The sequence below is a fragment of the Myotis myotis genome, unplaced genomic scaffold, assembly GCF_014108235.1.
Source record: "Myotis myotis isolate mMyoMyo1 unplaced genomic scaffold, mMyoMyo1.p scaffold_m19_p_1, whole genome shotgun sequence".
Classification (NCBI taxonomy): Eukaryota; Metazoa; Chordata; class Mammalia; order Chiroptera; family Vespertilionidae; genus Myotis; species Myotis myotis.
In genome coordinates, this window is record NW_023416313.1 from 117,183,689 (window position 1) to 117,200,086 (window position 16,398).

The window sequence follows — 16,398 nt, forward strand, 5'->3', positions numbered from 1 at the left end:
AAAAAAACTTCCAGCAAACAAAAACCCAGGTCCGGATAGCTTCACAGGGGAATTTATCAAACATTCAAAGAACTAACACCTATACTCCTCAAGCTATTCCAAAAAATCCAAGAGGAAGGAACACTTCCAAGCTCTTTTTATGAGGCCAGCATTACCCTAATCCCAAAACTGGATAAAGACACTACAAAGAAAGAAAATTATAGGCCAATATCCCTGATGAACATAGATGCTAAAATCCTCAACAAAATATTAGCAAATTGCATCCAGCAATATATTAAAAAGATCATACACCATGACCAAGTGGGATTTATTCCAGGGATGCAAGGCTGGTATAATATTTGCAAATCAATAAACATGATACATCACAAATAAATTAAAAGACAAAAATCACATGATCATATCAATAGACTCAGAAAAGGCATTCAACAAAATTCAACACCCATTTTTGATAAAAACTCTCAGCAAAGTGGAAATAGAGGGCACATATCTCAACATGATGAGGCCATATATGACAAACCTACAGCAAATATCACACTCAATGGGCAAAAACTAAAACCATTTCCCCTAAGAACAGGAACAAGACAGGGATGTCTGCTTTCACCATTCTTATTCAACACTAGAGGGCCAGTACATGACATTCGTTCGTTCAGTTGGGGGGGAGGGGGGGAAAGTGTCCCTCAGCCCAGCCTGCGCCCTCTTGCAGTCTGGGATCCCTTAGGGGATGTCCACCTGCTGGGAACGCAGCTCAGCCAGAAGACGGGTTCACTGTTCCTTAGCGCTTCCTCGGAAACGGGACAGATTCCCACCACCACGGCTGTGCTCACCAGCTCTGAGCCCACTGGAGAGCCAGACTTCTGGGTGAGTGGCGCCCCCCCTGTGGGAACGCACTGACCACCAGGGGGCAGCTCCTGTGTTGAGCATTTGCTCCCTGGTGGTCAGTGTGCATCATAGCAACCAGTCATTCTGCCATTTGGTCAATTTGCATATTAGCCTTTTATTATATAGGACTAGAGGCCCGGTGCACAAAAATTTGTGCATTCGGGGGGGAGGTGGGGTCCCTCAGCCCGGCCTGTGCCCTCTCGCAGTCTGGGACCCCTCGGGAGATAACGACCTGCTGGCTTAGGCCTGCTCCCGGGTGGCAGAGGGCAGGCCTAATCCCTAGGTGCAGCCCCTGGTGGGGCTCAGAGCAGGGCCAATTGGGGAGTTGGGGCGCCGCCCCCTGTCATGCACAGAGCAGGGCGGATTGGGATGTTGCAATGCCACCCTCAGTCACGCTCAGGGTAGGGCTGATTGGGGGGTTGGGGCACTGCCCCGTCACACTCAAGGCAGGGTCGATGGGGAGGTTGCGGCGCCAGCCCCTGTCACGCACAGAGCAGGGCCCATCAGAGGGTTGGGGAGCTCCCCCCTGTCATGCACAGAGCAGGGCCCATTAGGGGGTTGAGGAGCTCCCCGCTGTCACTCACAGAGTAAGGCCAATAGGGGAGTTGGGGCACTGCCCCCTGTCACACACAGAGCAGGGAGGATCAGGGGGTTGGGGCGCCTCCCTCTATCACCCACAGAGCAGGGCTGATCAGGGGGTTGGAGCGCCGCCACTGTCACACTCAGGGCAGGGCCGATGGGGAGGTTATGGCTCTACCCCGTCACACACAGAGCAGGCCCGAGGGGTGGGGGGGTTGGGGCGCCACACCCTGTCACACACAAAGCCGCAGGGCGATCAGGGGGTTGGGGAGCTCCCCCCTATCAGGTACAGAGCAGGGCCGATCAGGGGGTTGGGGCGCCTTCCCCTGTCAGGAACAGAGCAGGGCAGATAGGGAGGTTGTGGCCCCACCCCGTCACACACAGAGCCACAGGGCGATCAGGGGGTTGGGGCGCTGCCCCCTGTCACGCTGATCCCGGTGCCGGGAGGCCTCGCAAGCTCCGCTGATCCCGGTGTTGGGAGGCATATTAACCTTTTACTATATAGAATAGAGGCCTGGTGCACGAGTGGGGGCCGGCTGGTTTGCCCTGAAGGGTGTCCTGGATTAGGGTGGGGGTCCCCACTGGGGTGCCTGGCCAGCCTGGATGAGGGGATGACCGCTGTTTGCAGCTGGTCACACACCCTTCAGGGTGGGGGTCCCCACTGGGGTGTCTGGCCAGTCTGGGTGAGGGGCTGAGGGCTGTTTTCAGGCTGGGACTGAAGCTCCCAACTGCTCCTTTTTTTCTTTTTTTCTTTTTTTCTGGGCCAGCTTTAGCTCTGAGGCTCCAGCTCTTAGGCCTCTGCTGCTGAAAGAAGGTATCTGGTTTGTTTCGGTTCTATAATCGAAACTCTGTATCAATTCCAGCTCTGAGATCCCGGTTCGCTGAAAGCAGGTTTCTGGGGTTTTGTTTAGCTTCTATATTTGTTACAATGTTTTTTAAACTGCAGGCTCAGAGGCCGGCAAGCAGGAGGGGAACATTGGTTTCCTCCATCACTGAAGCAAGCAAGCCTCATGTTAGTTTCAAGCTGCCTGGCTGCCGGCCGCCATCTTGGCTGGCAGTTAATTTGCATATCTCGCTGATTAGCCAATGGGAAAGGTAGCTGTCGTACGCCAATTACCATGTTTCTCTTTTATTAGATAGGATAGTACTGGAAGTCCTAGCCACAGCAATCAGACAAGAAGAAGAAATAAAAGGCATCCAAATTAGAAAGGAGGAAGTAAAACTCCCATTATTCGCAGATGACATGATATTGTACATAGAAAACCCTGAAGACTCCACCAAAACACTACTAGATTTAATAAATGAATTTGGCAATGTAGCAGGATACAAAATCAACACCCAAAAATCGATGGTTTTTTATACACCAATAATAAATTCTCAGCAAGAGAAACTAAGCAAACACTTCCATTTACAATTGCAACAAAAAAATATGACACTTAGGAATAAACTTAACCAAGGAGGCAAAAGACCTGTTCTCAGAAAACTATAGGAAGTAGAAAAAAGAGATAGAAGAAGATATGAACAACTGGAAGAATATTCCGTGTTCATGAGCTGGTAGAATTAACATCATTTAAATGTCCATACTACCCAAGGCAATCTACAGATTCAATGCAATCCCTATTAAAATACCAACAGCATATCTCACAGGTCTAGAACAAATACTCCAAAAATTTATATGGAACCAAAAGACCCCGAATAGCTGTAGCAATCTCGAGAAAGAAGAACAAAGTTGGAGGAATCACAATATCAGATATCAAGTTATACTACAAAGCCACCCTAATCACAACAGCCTGGTACTGGCACAAGAGGAGGCATATAGATCAATGGAACAGAACAGAGACCCCAGAAATCAACCCAAGCCAATACACTCAATTAATACTTGACAAAGGAAGCAAGAGCATACAATGGAGTCAAGAGAGTCTCTTCAATAAGTGATGTTGGGAAAATTGGATAGGTATTTGCAAAAAAAATGAAACTAGATCACCAACTTATACCATATACAAGGATAAACTCAAAATGGGTAAAAGACTTAAAAGTAAGACATGAAACCATAAAAGTCCTAGAAGAAACCATAGGCACCAAAATCTCAGACATCTCTCATAGCAATATGTTTACCAATACATCTCCTAGGGCAGTGGTCGGCAAACAATGGCTCGCGAGCCACATGGGGCTCTTTGGCCCCTTGAGTGTGGCTCGTCCAAAAAATACCACAAAATACCACGTGCGGGCGGACACGTACAGTGCGATTGAAACTTCGTGGCCCATGTGCAGAAGTTGGTTTTCGGAAAGGAGATAGACGAAACAAGTATACAAGACGAGTGTGGATGGGAGAGTTGGAAGGGGTCGACCTCAGCGAACGTACCTCAATCAGATTGAGGATGTTTTTAGCAAAGGCCAGCTTAGGAGTACCTTAATTAAGTTAATAACAATGTACCTACCTATATAGTTTAATTTTTAAAAAGTTGGCTCTCAAAAGAAATTTCAATCGTTGTACTGTTGATATTTGGCTCTGTTGACTAATGAGTTTGCTGACCACTGTCCTAGGGCAAAGGAAACTAAGGAGAAAATAAACAAATGGGACTATATCAAAAGAAAAAGCTTCTACACAACAGAAGAAACCATCAACAGCCCTAGCTAGTTTGGCTCAGTGAATAGAGCATCGGCCTGCGGACTGAAGGGTCCCAGGTTTGAGTCCACTGAAGGGCACATGCCCTGGTTGCAGCTTGATCCCCAGTAGGAGGCATGCAGGAGGCAGCCAATCAATGACTCTCTCTCATTATTGATGTTTCTCTCTCTCTCCCCCTCTTTCTTCCTCTCTGAAATCAATAAAAATAAAAAAATAAACCATCAACAAAACGAAAAGAGGTCCATTGTATGGGAAAATATATTTGGCAGTTATACATATGATAAAGGGTTAATATCCAAAATATATAAGGAACTCCTACAACTTAACAAAAAGAAGACAGACAATCCAATTAAAAAATGGGCAAAGGACCTAAACACTTCTCCAAAGTGGATATACAGATGGCCAAAAGGCGTATGAAAAAATCCTCAAAGATCAGCAGAGAGATGCAAATTAAAATGTCAATGAGGTATCACTTTACACCTGTCAGAATGGCTACCATCAACAAATCAACAAATAACAAGTGCTGAGGAGGATGTGGAGAAAAGGGAACCCTATGCACTGCCGGTCGGAATACAGACTGGTGCAGCCACTGTGGAAAACAGTATGGAGTTTCCTCATATGGAACTGCCTTTTGACCCAGTGATCCCACTTCTAGGAATATATCCTAAGAAACCCAAAACACCAATCAGAAAGAACAGCTAAGATCTGAAAACAGCCCAAGAGCCCATCAGTGGATGAGTGGATAAAAAAGGTATGGCAAATTTATACCATGGAATACTAGGCAGCTGTAAAAAAAAAAAAAAAAAAAAAAAAAAGAATTTCTTACCCTTTGAGACAGCAAAGGAGGGACCTGGAGAGTATCATGCTAAGTGAACTAAGTCAGTCAGAGAAAGACAAGTATCACATGATATATGGAATCTACTTAACAAAATAAACTAATGAATGGAATGGATACAGAGACATGGAAGCACTGAGCAGAGTGGGGAATCTCTCAGAGGGAAGGCAGGGAAGGGTGTGTAGGTGGGAGGTAATCAACCAAAGATCTTGTATGCACATATGTGTAACCCATGGACGCAAACAATAAGGGCCTGGGGTGGAGGGCAGGGGTAGAATGGAGGGGGTCAATGTAATACTTTCAACAATGAAGATTTTTAAAAAAGAACTCATAAGAAAATGGTGCTGGGACAACTGGCTATCCACATGCAAAACAATTAAGTTGGATTCCTTACTTCAAAAATTAATTCAAAATGGATCAATGACCTAATAATAACTCAAACGATAAAACTTAGAAGAAAACAGAGGTATCTTTTAAAATGGTTTAACTGGTACATAAAATGGTATATTTTATGTTATGCGTATTTTACAATCAAAACACAGTGTTAGGAGGTGAGATGAGAAAGATATTGGGAGGCTGGAGGCTGCAGAACTCATCCAGGTAGACCTAGGCAGGGCAGTGAGGGGCACAGTCATCCCTGTCCTGGGTGCAAACAGCCGTTATTAATCATAGCCTTGCAACCAGGATCTCACTTAGGGTAATGAGTAATGTAATTGGGTCACCATATACAGACAAAAGGGGTAGGTTATAAACATGGTGAGAAGGAAGAGGGGTGGTGGAAAGGCAGTGTGCACTTGGCTCTGAGTTCAAGGTGATTCAGCCCCTCCCTACTGCTCTGTACTTGCCAGCTCCACTGGAGAGATGGGACTAAAATAGTGCAGCCCTTCCAGGCTCAGGCTTTTAGCCAAGTGCCAGCCTGACCTTTCTGTAATGTTCCCTGTGCACTGAGGCAGAAAGGAAAACATCAACCATCAGCTTTTATTTCTGAAACTAATATTGAGTGGAGGATTGTAGCACCCAGGAAACTCAAGCCAGCTGTCTGCTCCAAGAGAGCAGCCAGAGGAGCCAACCAGGAGAGGCTAGGACTCCATCTCCTTAGGTTACAGGGCCTCCAGGAAAGTCACAGCTCAGGGTCTGCAAAGACCAGGGCATCCATCAGCAGCTGCCCAAACCCAAGGGCATGTGTGGAACCTGTGGAAGTAGCACCAGCTTCTAGGAGGGTGTGATAAGAAAAAAGGAAGAGGCTGTAATCCAGTGCAGGACACAGCCAGGTAGCCTAAGGATTCAAGCCATGTTCACCCCAGAAAGTGGTGAACAAGGCAAGACAGTGAGTGGCTACTGGTAAAGAACTGGAGAGGGGGCTTGAAGACAGATCCAAGCTGGCCCAGTTACCACTCTCCCTGCTATGGTGGAAGAGGGGCCCTCAGAGGCTGGCAAATAGGGCAAGAGAGGCTGAGTTGAGCCTCCAAAGAACAGTTCCCTCTGTACTGCCCCAGGTCTCACCTGTCCCCCAGGTTAGGGATGCCGACCAACTGGATGACATAGATCCCTATTTGACAAAAAAATACAAAGAAGAACACGAAGAAGCTGAAAGAGTTGTCCGACCTGTGGAGAGAAGGGGGAAACCAGAAGTCACAAAAGGGCTTGGGGCTCATCCCAGCATTCCTCATATGGTCTGACACTCCTCCTCACCAGAAGCCAGAGGCAGAATAGGGGGGAGTAAACAGAGCACCAGAGACTTGGTCACACTGTCTACAAACCCACAAACTGTAATCAGAAAGGGCTTGCCTTTCACTGCCTTCCAATCTAAGGGGACAATACTTAATCCCTTCCTCAAAGAACTAATGAAGTTGCTTCACCAAAGGACAATAGAAAGAGTGTAACAGTCCATCTTCCGGAGTACTGATCTGCATTTCATAACAGGGAAGAAAGTCTAAGCCAAAGGTATAAACCTCTAATAATAAAACTGTAGGCCTGAGTGGCAGGAAAGGTATTTGGGAAGTAGAAGACACTAGACAAAACTGGTGTTTTGAGCACCTCCATTTCCATGTCCATGAGGGCTAGAATACAGTGAGGGTTCAAGTCCTCCCTGCTGAGTGCATCCCAGCCCTGAAAGCATCAGCTCTGAGGCACAATTCCAAAAGCCCTAAGGGTCTGTAAAGTGGATCCATTAAAGTCCACAGAATCTATTCTCGGCCAGCTGGTCAAATACTGGCATTTAGCGATGCTCCACAGTTACTAGGAAAGTAAAGGGAGGGGCATAAGTAAGCATGGAGAGATAAGCTATTAAGAGCGTAACTCAGAGTCTGACTCTATCATAGAATATCCTAGAGCAACAATTTTCAACCTTTTTCATATCATGGTACACATAAACTACTAAAATTCTGTGGCACAACAAAAATATACTTTTTGCCAATCTGACAAAAAATAGGTATACTTTTGATTCATTCACACTGAACAGCTACTGTGTTTGCTGCTGTCATTTTTTTATTTGACAATCTAAGGGAAAAGAGGTCAGTGCCCATGACTAAATAGTCAAGTACTGCATGTTTTAAAATGCTTGCAGCACACCGGTTGAAAATCGCTGCCCTAGAACCTTGGAAGGGAGCTGAGGAAGTCCCTTCCTCTTCCCAGTGACTGATATCCTCCTGCACCAAACAGACTGGGTGCAGTGGAAGGACAAGTAAGGCTCGTGCTCCCCTCTCTAGGTCTCCTTTCCTGGTCCAAGAAGAGGGCCCAAAACAGACCTTAGGTACAACTGAGGAAAATGGCTCCTGATCCCTGCCAACTCTGGCTGTGGATGGGAATGGGAAGTGAATTTCCCATGATCTATTCTGCTCTGACTGGAATGGGATCCTAGGGCTCATGGCCTTGGCTTGCTACCTGGGATGCCAGCATTATACTCCCCCCCTTGTCCCATCCCCACTCACCTGAAGGCCTTATAGATGGGTCGGTACCAACAAAGGAAGGCACAGGGGGTGAAGATCACGAACCACAGGATTGAGAGGCCAAAGTCTACTCCCTTGCTGCTGTCGACTAAGAACCAGGCCAGGCAGGCAAGCAGGTTCAGAAACAGAGTCACTGAATGCACTGTGGAAGGGGGGGGAGACAGACGTGGGCTGGTGCCAAGGTGGCTGAAGGGCTCCCAGATATGTCAAACTATCCCCTAGAAAGGAGATGAGGTCCATGCTGTCAGGGCAGCTGCAGCAAAAGTAGAGGACCTCGGTCTATACCCAGGCAGGGCTAGCTCCTGTCCTTGCTTTTCTGGGACCTCAAAACCAGGGACCAAACCAAGCTCCTCAGAGGTGATGGGACAGCCCAGGTATCAAAGGGGTGGCCATGGAGAGGGCGCAGACCCAATAACTGATCCTTGGGGAATGGAGTCCTTCTCTAAGCAACTCTTTTCCCTGGCCCTGGATGGTCCAAAGGATAGCAACAGGGAGTCTTTTATCCTCACTTCTAGGAGCCCAAGGGTCTGTGGAGAGGGGAAGCCTCCACCGAAGGAGAACCTTTTAGTGCAATGAGCTCCCCAAGAACTCAGAAGACTCCAGCTAGTCTCACCCTACTTGATGCATGGTCTGCACTCGCCCTTGAGGTCGGAGGTTCCCATGACAGGAAGCAGTCTTCAGAGGGCCAATTATGTAGGCAAAGATCCCCACCCCAGCCCAACCAGCACTGAGAAAGGCTGGAGTCTGCCAGGGAGGAGCAGCCAGAGCATAGACAAGGATCTCAAGACACAGTCCATTTCAGCCCTAAGCTCAGAGGTGCAGGAGCTGGACTCACACATCCAGAGATAGTAAAGCATCTTGCATATTCGCTGGTAGTCAGCAGGGATCTCTGTGGAGAAGTCTTGATAGAAGCAGGGCTTGACAGGGCACCACAAAGGCAGAGGCGGCCAATTGTTCTCTCTCACTGTGTAGAAGGAGATAACAAGATGAGGCCCAGCTTATGGGCCAATTCAGGACCTCCAGAGGGGCGTCAACAAGTGGGGTTCAGGGTACTCATGGATATAAAGTAGGAAGGAAAAAGGATGATAGGACATAAACACCCACACGATCAGTGCAAGATAATGGACCCCAAATGTACTGGGAAACACAGAGCTAAACAGCCTAAGTGATTATTTTTTTGAACAGCCTATAACCAAGGAATAGTGGGGCCAGTGCCCCCATTCTTATCCAACAATTTTACAGCTGAAAAGGAATGCAGAAATAATCTACACCCATTAAGGTTACACTACAGGTCTCCTGACTTCCACTTACTGCTCTCCCCAGGACCAACACCATTCTAAGATGATCAGGAGCTCAGCAAAGAGCTGAGGCTGCCCCAGGAACAAGCAGGCTGAGGGAACTCTCCTGCACCAGGACGGGAACCCAGGACCTAGTGTGGCCTCCCTTACCATGTAAGTTGGCCACAGTGTTCTGCAACTCCCGCTCTTTTCGTTCTAGCTCGGCTGCTTTCCTGTCCAGTTCTTCCTGCTGCCGGAGTAGGCTTGCCTGGGCTGCAGAGGCCACAGCCTGGAGCAAAAAGGGAAGTGGAAAGCAACCAAACATGAGAGACAGAGGAACAGTGTTGGCCTGACAGGAAGTCACAGGGCCCATGCCCCATGCAGGGAGAGCCAGCTGGGAGTTCCAGGGGTAGTCCCACCCCCTCCAATGTCTTGGGCACCTGAGACCACCAAAGAGAGGCCAAGGGACCTGTCCCCTACTGCTCTTAAAACACCTCTGTGGCCCCTTTGCCATTATCAGGGTTCTCCTCTCCCCTTCATTCTGAAACTTGAGATAAGAGAACCATCCTCCATACTGTAGTCCAGGCCAAGTTCAATTACATTGACCTTTGGGGTGATAGCAAAGGGCAGAAGGCGTCACAACAGACTGTCCTGTAGTCAGAAACCCAGAGACCTAAGCCTCACTTGAGAGCCTGGAGGGTGTGTGTGTGAAGGGAAACAGTGCAAACCTGCCAGAGTGAGTGGGATGGGGAAGCATTTGAGGCCATACTGTGTACCTGGAACCAGAGGGATGTATTTTCAAGCACCTGCACCTACTCCATTCCCAGGAACTGCCCCCTGAGGTCCACCGGAACTGTTACTGGCTACATCCCAGTACAGCCCCTTAAGGTTGGCCCTGCTCTGCCTGGCTTTGATGGTGTGCAGAGTCAAAGCTTTATCCCCTCTCCAGGCAGAGCAACGCCTTTGAGTGAAGCAGCTAGAGGATTCTACGTGAGGCTGAGCAGAGCTGGGTCCAGAGTTCCAGCCCAGAGCCCAGTTCCTCCAGAAGGCTACAGTCCTTTTTAGGGAGCAAATACCAAGCTGGTCATCTCACAGGATGATAAGCCAGGCATATGTGTACATACATATGTGTGTTCTCTATCTCTCCAAAATGAGTTCTCCAAAGAGCTAAGGCTACCTTCAGGAGGTAAATTTCAGGCACTAGGGGTAGAAGCAGGAGCAGAATTGACCACGGTGAGGGTCTTAGCCTATTTCTCCAAGTCTGTGACTTCAGTTGAGCTGGACCCAGGACCCACCACCCAGCTGAACAAGAAAGTCTCTGCCTCTAAGCCTTGCCTCACAGCATTCTAGGCCATGGGTGGGGCCCAGGATCCCAGGATTCCAGGATTCCATGCAGGGGCAGCACTTGCAGAGTAAGTCTGGCCAAATGACAGGAGCAGCCTGGGGCCCACTAGAATCCAGGCATCTTGCCCTCACTCACGCTCACCTATACTTTGCCTACCTTTGGAAGCTTTTGCATGTAGCTGTCTCTGAGAATACTATCTCCTCCTAGTAGCATCTGCCTCTCTGAGAGCTTGCTCACTGCCAGGAAACTGGTAGGCAGGAACTTGCTGGCCTGTCTAAGGAGGAGCTGCAACATACAACTCCACTGAGGATCATGCTCACCAGGGGCAGTGAAGAGCGTGGGGTAAACAGTGAGGCAAGGGACAGAGGGTTGGGTACCAAGCAGACAAGATTCACGGTATTTGGTGAAGGGACAAAGAAAAATAAGAAGGAAGACAGGAATAAATAAGGTTAGAAAAAAAAAAAAGATATATTCCGGGCCCTGAGTAAAAAAAGGCCTCAGGTGGATCTGGAATGGCATGAGGGGCAATGCTCTGTCTGAAGATACCCAGAAGCCCAGCCTGGTGAGTAGGGCTTATTTTTTGGTGCTGGCAGTGGGGGGGGGGGGGGGGGGGGTGAGGGTTTATGTGAGGAGACCCTCCACATGCAAGTGACAAACTCCAAAGAGATTATTAAGAGGCCCTTGAAGGGAAGCCAGAGAATAAGAACCCCCCTGCCCACCCCGATCTCAGGATTCAGCTACTAGTCTGGGTGCTTCCCTTTCTGGAAAGGAGAGGCAAAAGGGATCTTTGTCAACAGTACCTGGGGGGTTGGCTGGGTTGGTTCCACTGAGGGCTGGAGAACCGCTGGCTGCGAGGGCCCAGGAGGCTGGGTGACAGGAACCGTTGTTGCTGCATTTGTCTGCTTGGGACAGATTAAAGGAGTGAGGTGAGTGGGATGCCATTAGTTGGCCATGTGGGAGGCAAATCCACAACAGGGAGGGTGATATGCCCCTTCCTATGAGGAGTACTCCCTCTGGATCTCCCTCTGTAGCTTTTCAGCCAACAAGCCTCAGGCTCTGAGCAGTGTGAGGCCTAACCTAGGATCCCTGGCCTTTTTGGGTCCAGAGCTCCTGGCACTGCCCTGCCCTCTTCAGGAGGAGCCCAGATCATGGACCCTAAGAGGAGAACTGGTGGCTTCCTCATCTTACCCCCACCCCTCAAGTTCACGTTAAGACTGTCCCTTTGAGCCTTAGCCAGTTTGGCTCAGCAGATAGAGTGTCAGCCTGAGGACTGAAGAGTCACAGGTTCGATTCCAGTCAAGGGCACATGCCTGGGTTGCAGGCTCGATCCCTTGTAGGGGGTGTGCAGGAGGCAGCCGATCAATGATTCTCTCTCATCATTGATGTTTCTATCTCCCTCTCCCTTCCTCTCTGAAACCAATAAAGATATATTTTTTTAAAAAATAAAAGACTGTTCCTTTGAGCCTGGCCACTGTGGCTCAGTGGTTGAGCATCAACCCATGAACCAGGATGTCATGGTTCAATTCCCGGTCAGGGCACATGCCCGGGTTTCAGACTCGATCCCCAGTAGGGGGTGCACAGGAGGAAGCCAATCAAATGTTTCTTTCTCATCATTGATGTTTCCATCTCTCTCTCCCTCTCCCTTCCTCTCTAAAATAAATAAAACATATTTAAAACAACAACAACACAAAAAGATTGTCCCTTTGAGAACTGCAGATTCTCAGAACACTCAGTCTTGCCAAGGCTCCTTGCCCCAGAGACCCCAGCACCACCCAGAGGACCCAGGGACTCATAAAGAGGACATGCTCACCAACCTCTGAGAAGGGGTTGAATTCAGCCAGGCCACCTTGTGGAGCACTGGTCAGCTGGGTCACAGAGGGATCCTGAGGAGGTAAAAAAGAGCCATTAGACGCTGAGGAGAAGGAGAACAGACATAACCACCTCAGGGCCAGCAGGCAATCCCAGGGAGCCGGCTAAGTGAGGCCGCTGATGGCCCTTCCTAGTGTTCTGAACAGCCTCTTCTGAAGACTCCTGTGCCCGGCCCCTGCCACAGAGAGCTGCAATCTCTTTCCTCTTTCTGGAAAAGGAGGGGTTCAGCCCAGATGACTTTCCAGAAGATACAAAGCAAGCTTTATACTCTGAGGCCTGGGAATCGATACAAAAATGTGTTCTTGTTAGTGCCCTTCATGGATTCATAACGGCTCCTAGTATTTACCCCCAGGGAGTGGGGTTTTATGGTGGGGGTGGGGTGGGGGTGAATGGGTGGATATTTTTCACTTTATAACCTTTCTGTAATGTTTTATTTATTATTTTATTCCTCTTATTTTTAAAAGGACAGCTACAGGTCTTAGAACAAAAGCATGCTGCTAGGTGCTAGTGCTGACTGATTAAATCAAGCGTGCTTACTAGGAATAAAGAGATATAAAGGGCTCAGATAAAAAGCCAGGGAAATGTTTTTGGTTATTTTTTTCTCTCGATTCTTTTAAAAAATACAAAAAGATCCTCAGAACACAGCTTGTCCTAAGTTTTTAATCTTCCCTTTCCCATCTGATCTCTGCCAAGGCCAGCCCTGCACAGGGCTCCCTGCCACCCTCTTCACCCAAGCAGCCTCCAGGCTGACCTAAGGCCAGTCTGTCTTCATCCTGTCCTCACCCAGCAGAGCTCCTACACACTCCCCCTTCTCCATACATATAGGTATGGGGCTCGGGTTTAGCTCAACACAATGCCTGGGTTTTGGGAGAAACAGCTGTGAAGAGTAAGCAGACTGCCACTGGACTCTGTCAAGGACCCTGTTACAAGGCCTTACCTAGGCTCCCCTGTCTGCACACTTCACCCTCCATCACTCACTACTCATCCAGATGCTCCTGTCCTTCCGGCCCAGCCTCACTTCCACCAGGAAGCCTCCATAAGTTGGATTTTTAAACACAATGTTAACATTAAATAGGCCCCATGGAACCCCCTAATTTTTCTATACGGAAAAAGACAATAGGGTCACCATAAACAAATCCTGTCTCCACTAATAGGCCATAAATTCTGCACCAGGTGTCTAGTTCATACTCTGGCTTCCCAGTGCTTCGTGAAGGTCTGTGTAGAGCAGAAGCTCAAGTAATTTCTGCGAGTAAGCGCTGCATGTTGTAGGTCCTCTGCTTTCTCTAGGAGGCACTGCCCAAATGCTAGGGCATAGAGGAGCGTCTGCATCACAGCAGCAGCCTTGGGGCCGAGAAACACCTTGCCCTGGAAGAGGAGCCTGGAACAGGAACACCCTGGGAGACAAGGATACTTCCCATCTGAGAACACCTGGGCTCTTCTGCAAGTTGTGGGTGGTTTCAAGAGAAGCTGAGGCCTAGGGATAGAGGTAGGGAGGAGGAGGGGCTGAGGAAGGGAGCTAACATTTACTGAGTGTCTACTATGTGCCAGGCTTACCACACCAGGATGCTACTGTGAAATTCTAGTCACCCCAGACCTGGCCACTGTGTCAAGCCATCCAAAAAGAAGGTTCTACTAGCCTCTCTCAACCTGGTTCCTCAAGAGAATTAAGCCCCACTATCCTAAGGCATCCACTGTCTGCCATGACTTGACTTCTCTCCCGTGCATCTTGAACCATCCTGGTTATATCCTATCCTTGAGAGAATGGAGAAAACAGTCAATCAATTTCTGTGTCCTGTGGCTCAGCTGAGGATCCCTGGCTGAGAAAAGCTACACCCTCTCCTCCACATTCCACCTCACGACCACCCTGTGAGGGAGGAATATTAATAGTTTGCAGCTGGAGAAAGCCTCCACTCAGAGAGGGGAAGCAGCTCATCCAAGATTTCAGAAGTAGTGCTGAACCTGACTCTGAATCCAAGGCTGTCTGTCTCCAAAGACAAAAGTGATAAACCTGGGAGGGAAAGACCCAGTTCTACCTTGTTTAGCAGTGCACCCCCAAAACCTGGAATAGCGCCTGACAAATGGAAGGTGCACCATCAATGTGTGGTTGAATGAACCCCACTCTAGAAGGACACTGACGCAGGCACTGTGAGTGACCGGGATAACTGCTTCTGCTCATTTCTTTATTCCCAGGCCTCAGAGAAGTCCTTCTTGGGAAACACCCTTTGTAGGACACATGCAGAGAGTCTTGTGACTAAGAACCACACTGACTGGCCTGAATGAGGATCCTCAGCTTTTACTCTGAGTCACAAATAAGAAGTCAACAACAGCAATCCTTTTCCACTCACCGAGCATTAACTAATTCATAAGTGGGTCAAGTAGTTATTTAAAAGGATAGTGAGCCCTAGCTGGTTTGGCTCAGCGGATAGAGCGTAGGCCTGCAGACTGAGGGGTCCAGGTTTCAATTCTGGTTAAGGGCACATGCTCAGGTTGCAGGCTCGGTCCCCAGTGGGGGGGCATGGGGGCTCGGTCCCTAGTGGGGGCATGCAGGAGGCAGCCGATCAATGATTCTCTCTTATCATTGATGTTTCTATATCTCTCTCCCTCTCCCTTCCTCTCTGAAATCAATAAAAATATTTTTTAAAAATAAACAAACAAATAAACAAATAAATAAATAAAAGGATAGTGAGAGCTAAGTTTCACCTACAAAGAAGTAACCTAAAACCCCCTCAATGCCAAAGGCCCCAGACTGGCTAATGCCTTTTACTTAATTTATAACAAAATGCTCCTGAACTCATTTTCATTCCGTTAACATTAGGTACACACTAAGATGAACAAGGCACAGCTCTTGCCTTCTGGAGTCCACGATCTGGTAGCTGAGACATGCACAAGAACTCAGGGCAGGATGAAGACAGGAAGGGAGGAGAAGAGAGGTCTAGGCAGGGCTTTGAGGAAGGTAGGGTTCTAGAAGGAAGGGAGGAAGGTGAGCAAAGGCCCAGTGAGTAAGGCTCACCACAGCTCTGGGGCAGGGGAACATTTCCATGTCATTAGGGTGTGAGGGACCCAAGGGAAAAGAGGCAGAGTTAGGCTGGAGCTCTTCCAGGAGGGGCCTTGAAACACACACTGGTTTTCCGTGGTTTGGCAATGTCTTCCCACGTGGTTCACAGGTCCTGCTGTGAGCTAGCTCTTTGGGACTTTTCCTTGTTTTCCCATCCTATACTCTACCCAATAAACCCTACTGTGGAGTTTATTTCTGGCTCCAAATCAACATTAAATAAATACCCTGTGGGCTAAAAAACACTCCGCCATTCTATCTGGGAGGCATGGAGTCTCCAATACTTTAGGAGCTCTGTGAAGTCCTATTTGCTTTAGAGGCTATGTCACACAACAAGAAAAAAACAATCATCCCCAGACAGGCTGACTGGGTCCCAAGTGTACCAAGAGCCACAGTTAACCTTGGTACTTCGACCCAGAACCTAAGAATTCATCCTAAGGAAATATGACAAAAACATATAAAAATCTGTATCTGCAAAGACACTTATTGCACCAGTATTTACAATAGTAGAAAAAAGCAGAAAACAACTTAAATATCCAATGACAGTAAGCACAAGCATGTTTTGGTACACATTCCCTCAATGGCCTAAGCAGCCATTAAAAATTACAGCAGTGGCCCTGGCCAGTGTGGCTCAGTTGGTTGAATGTCGCCCCATGCATCAACGGGTCATTTGACTCCTGGTCAGGGCTCATGCCCGGGTTGCAGATTCAATCCCCAGCAGGGAGCATGCAGGAGGCAGCCGATCAATGTTTCTCTCTCTCACTCTCAAATCAATAAAAACAGATATATATATATATAATTAAAGCTATGAACATAGGGAGCAATACAGCAATACATTTTGTCCAAAGTACTCATGAAAAGAGACTGGCAGGAAAACACATCAAAATAATAATAGTTGCAAAAGACTGGTAGAAATGGATGCCTTAATTTTATTTTCCATCATGTGATTGTTACTTTTATTTTAGGGAAACACATACTTTTAAAAAGA

At 48.1% G+C, this 16,398-nt stretch overlaps 1 protein-coding gene across 4 annotated transcripts in view; it reads right to left on the reverse strand.

The window, feature by feature from the left end:
* Positions 1-16,398, reverse strand: part of SCAMP2 (secretory carrier membrane protein 2) — a 34,559-nt gene that overhangs the window by 6,952 nt on the left and 11,209 nt on the right. The window contains exons 3-9 of one of the 4 annotated variants that reach the window (XM_036349163.1): positions 15,208-15,319; positions 12,304-12,372; positions 11,290-11,391; positions 9,316-9,433; positions 8,703-8,831; positions 7,850-8,009; positions 6,423-6,524 (exon numbers count right to left, since the gene is read on the reverse strand). In XM_036349163.1, coding sequence (XP_036205056.1) covers positions 6,423-6,524; positions 7,850-8,009; positions 8,703-8,831; positions 9,316-9,433; positions 11,290-11,391; positions 12,304-12,372; positions 15,208-15,240 — 713 coding nt within the window. In that variant the 5' untranslated portion in view covers positions 15,241-15,319. The remainder of the gene's footprint in view (positions 1-6,422; positions 6,525-7,849; positions 8,010-8,702; positions 8,832-9,315; positions 9,434-11,289; positions 11,392-12,303; positions 12,373-15,207; positions 15,320-16,398) is intronic. The other 3 variants (XM_036349173.1, XM_036349145.1, XM_036349154.1) reach the window with 3 other exon arrangements.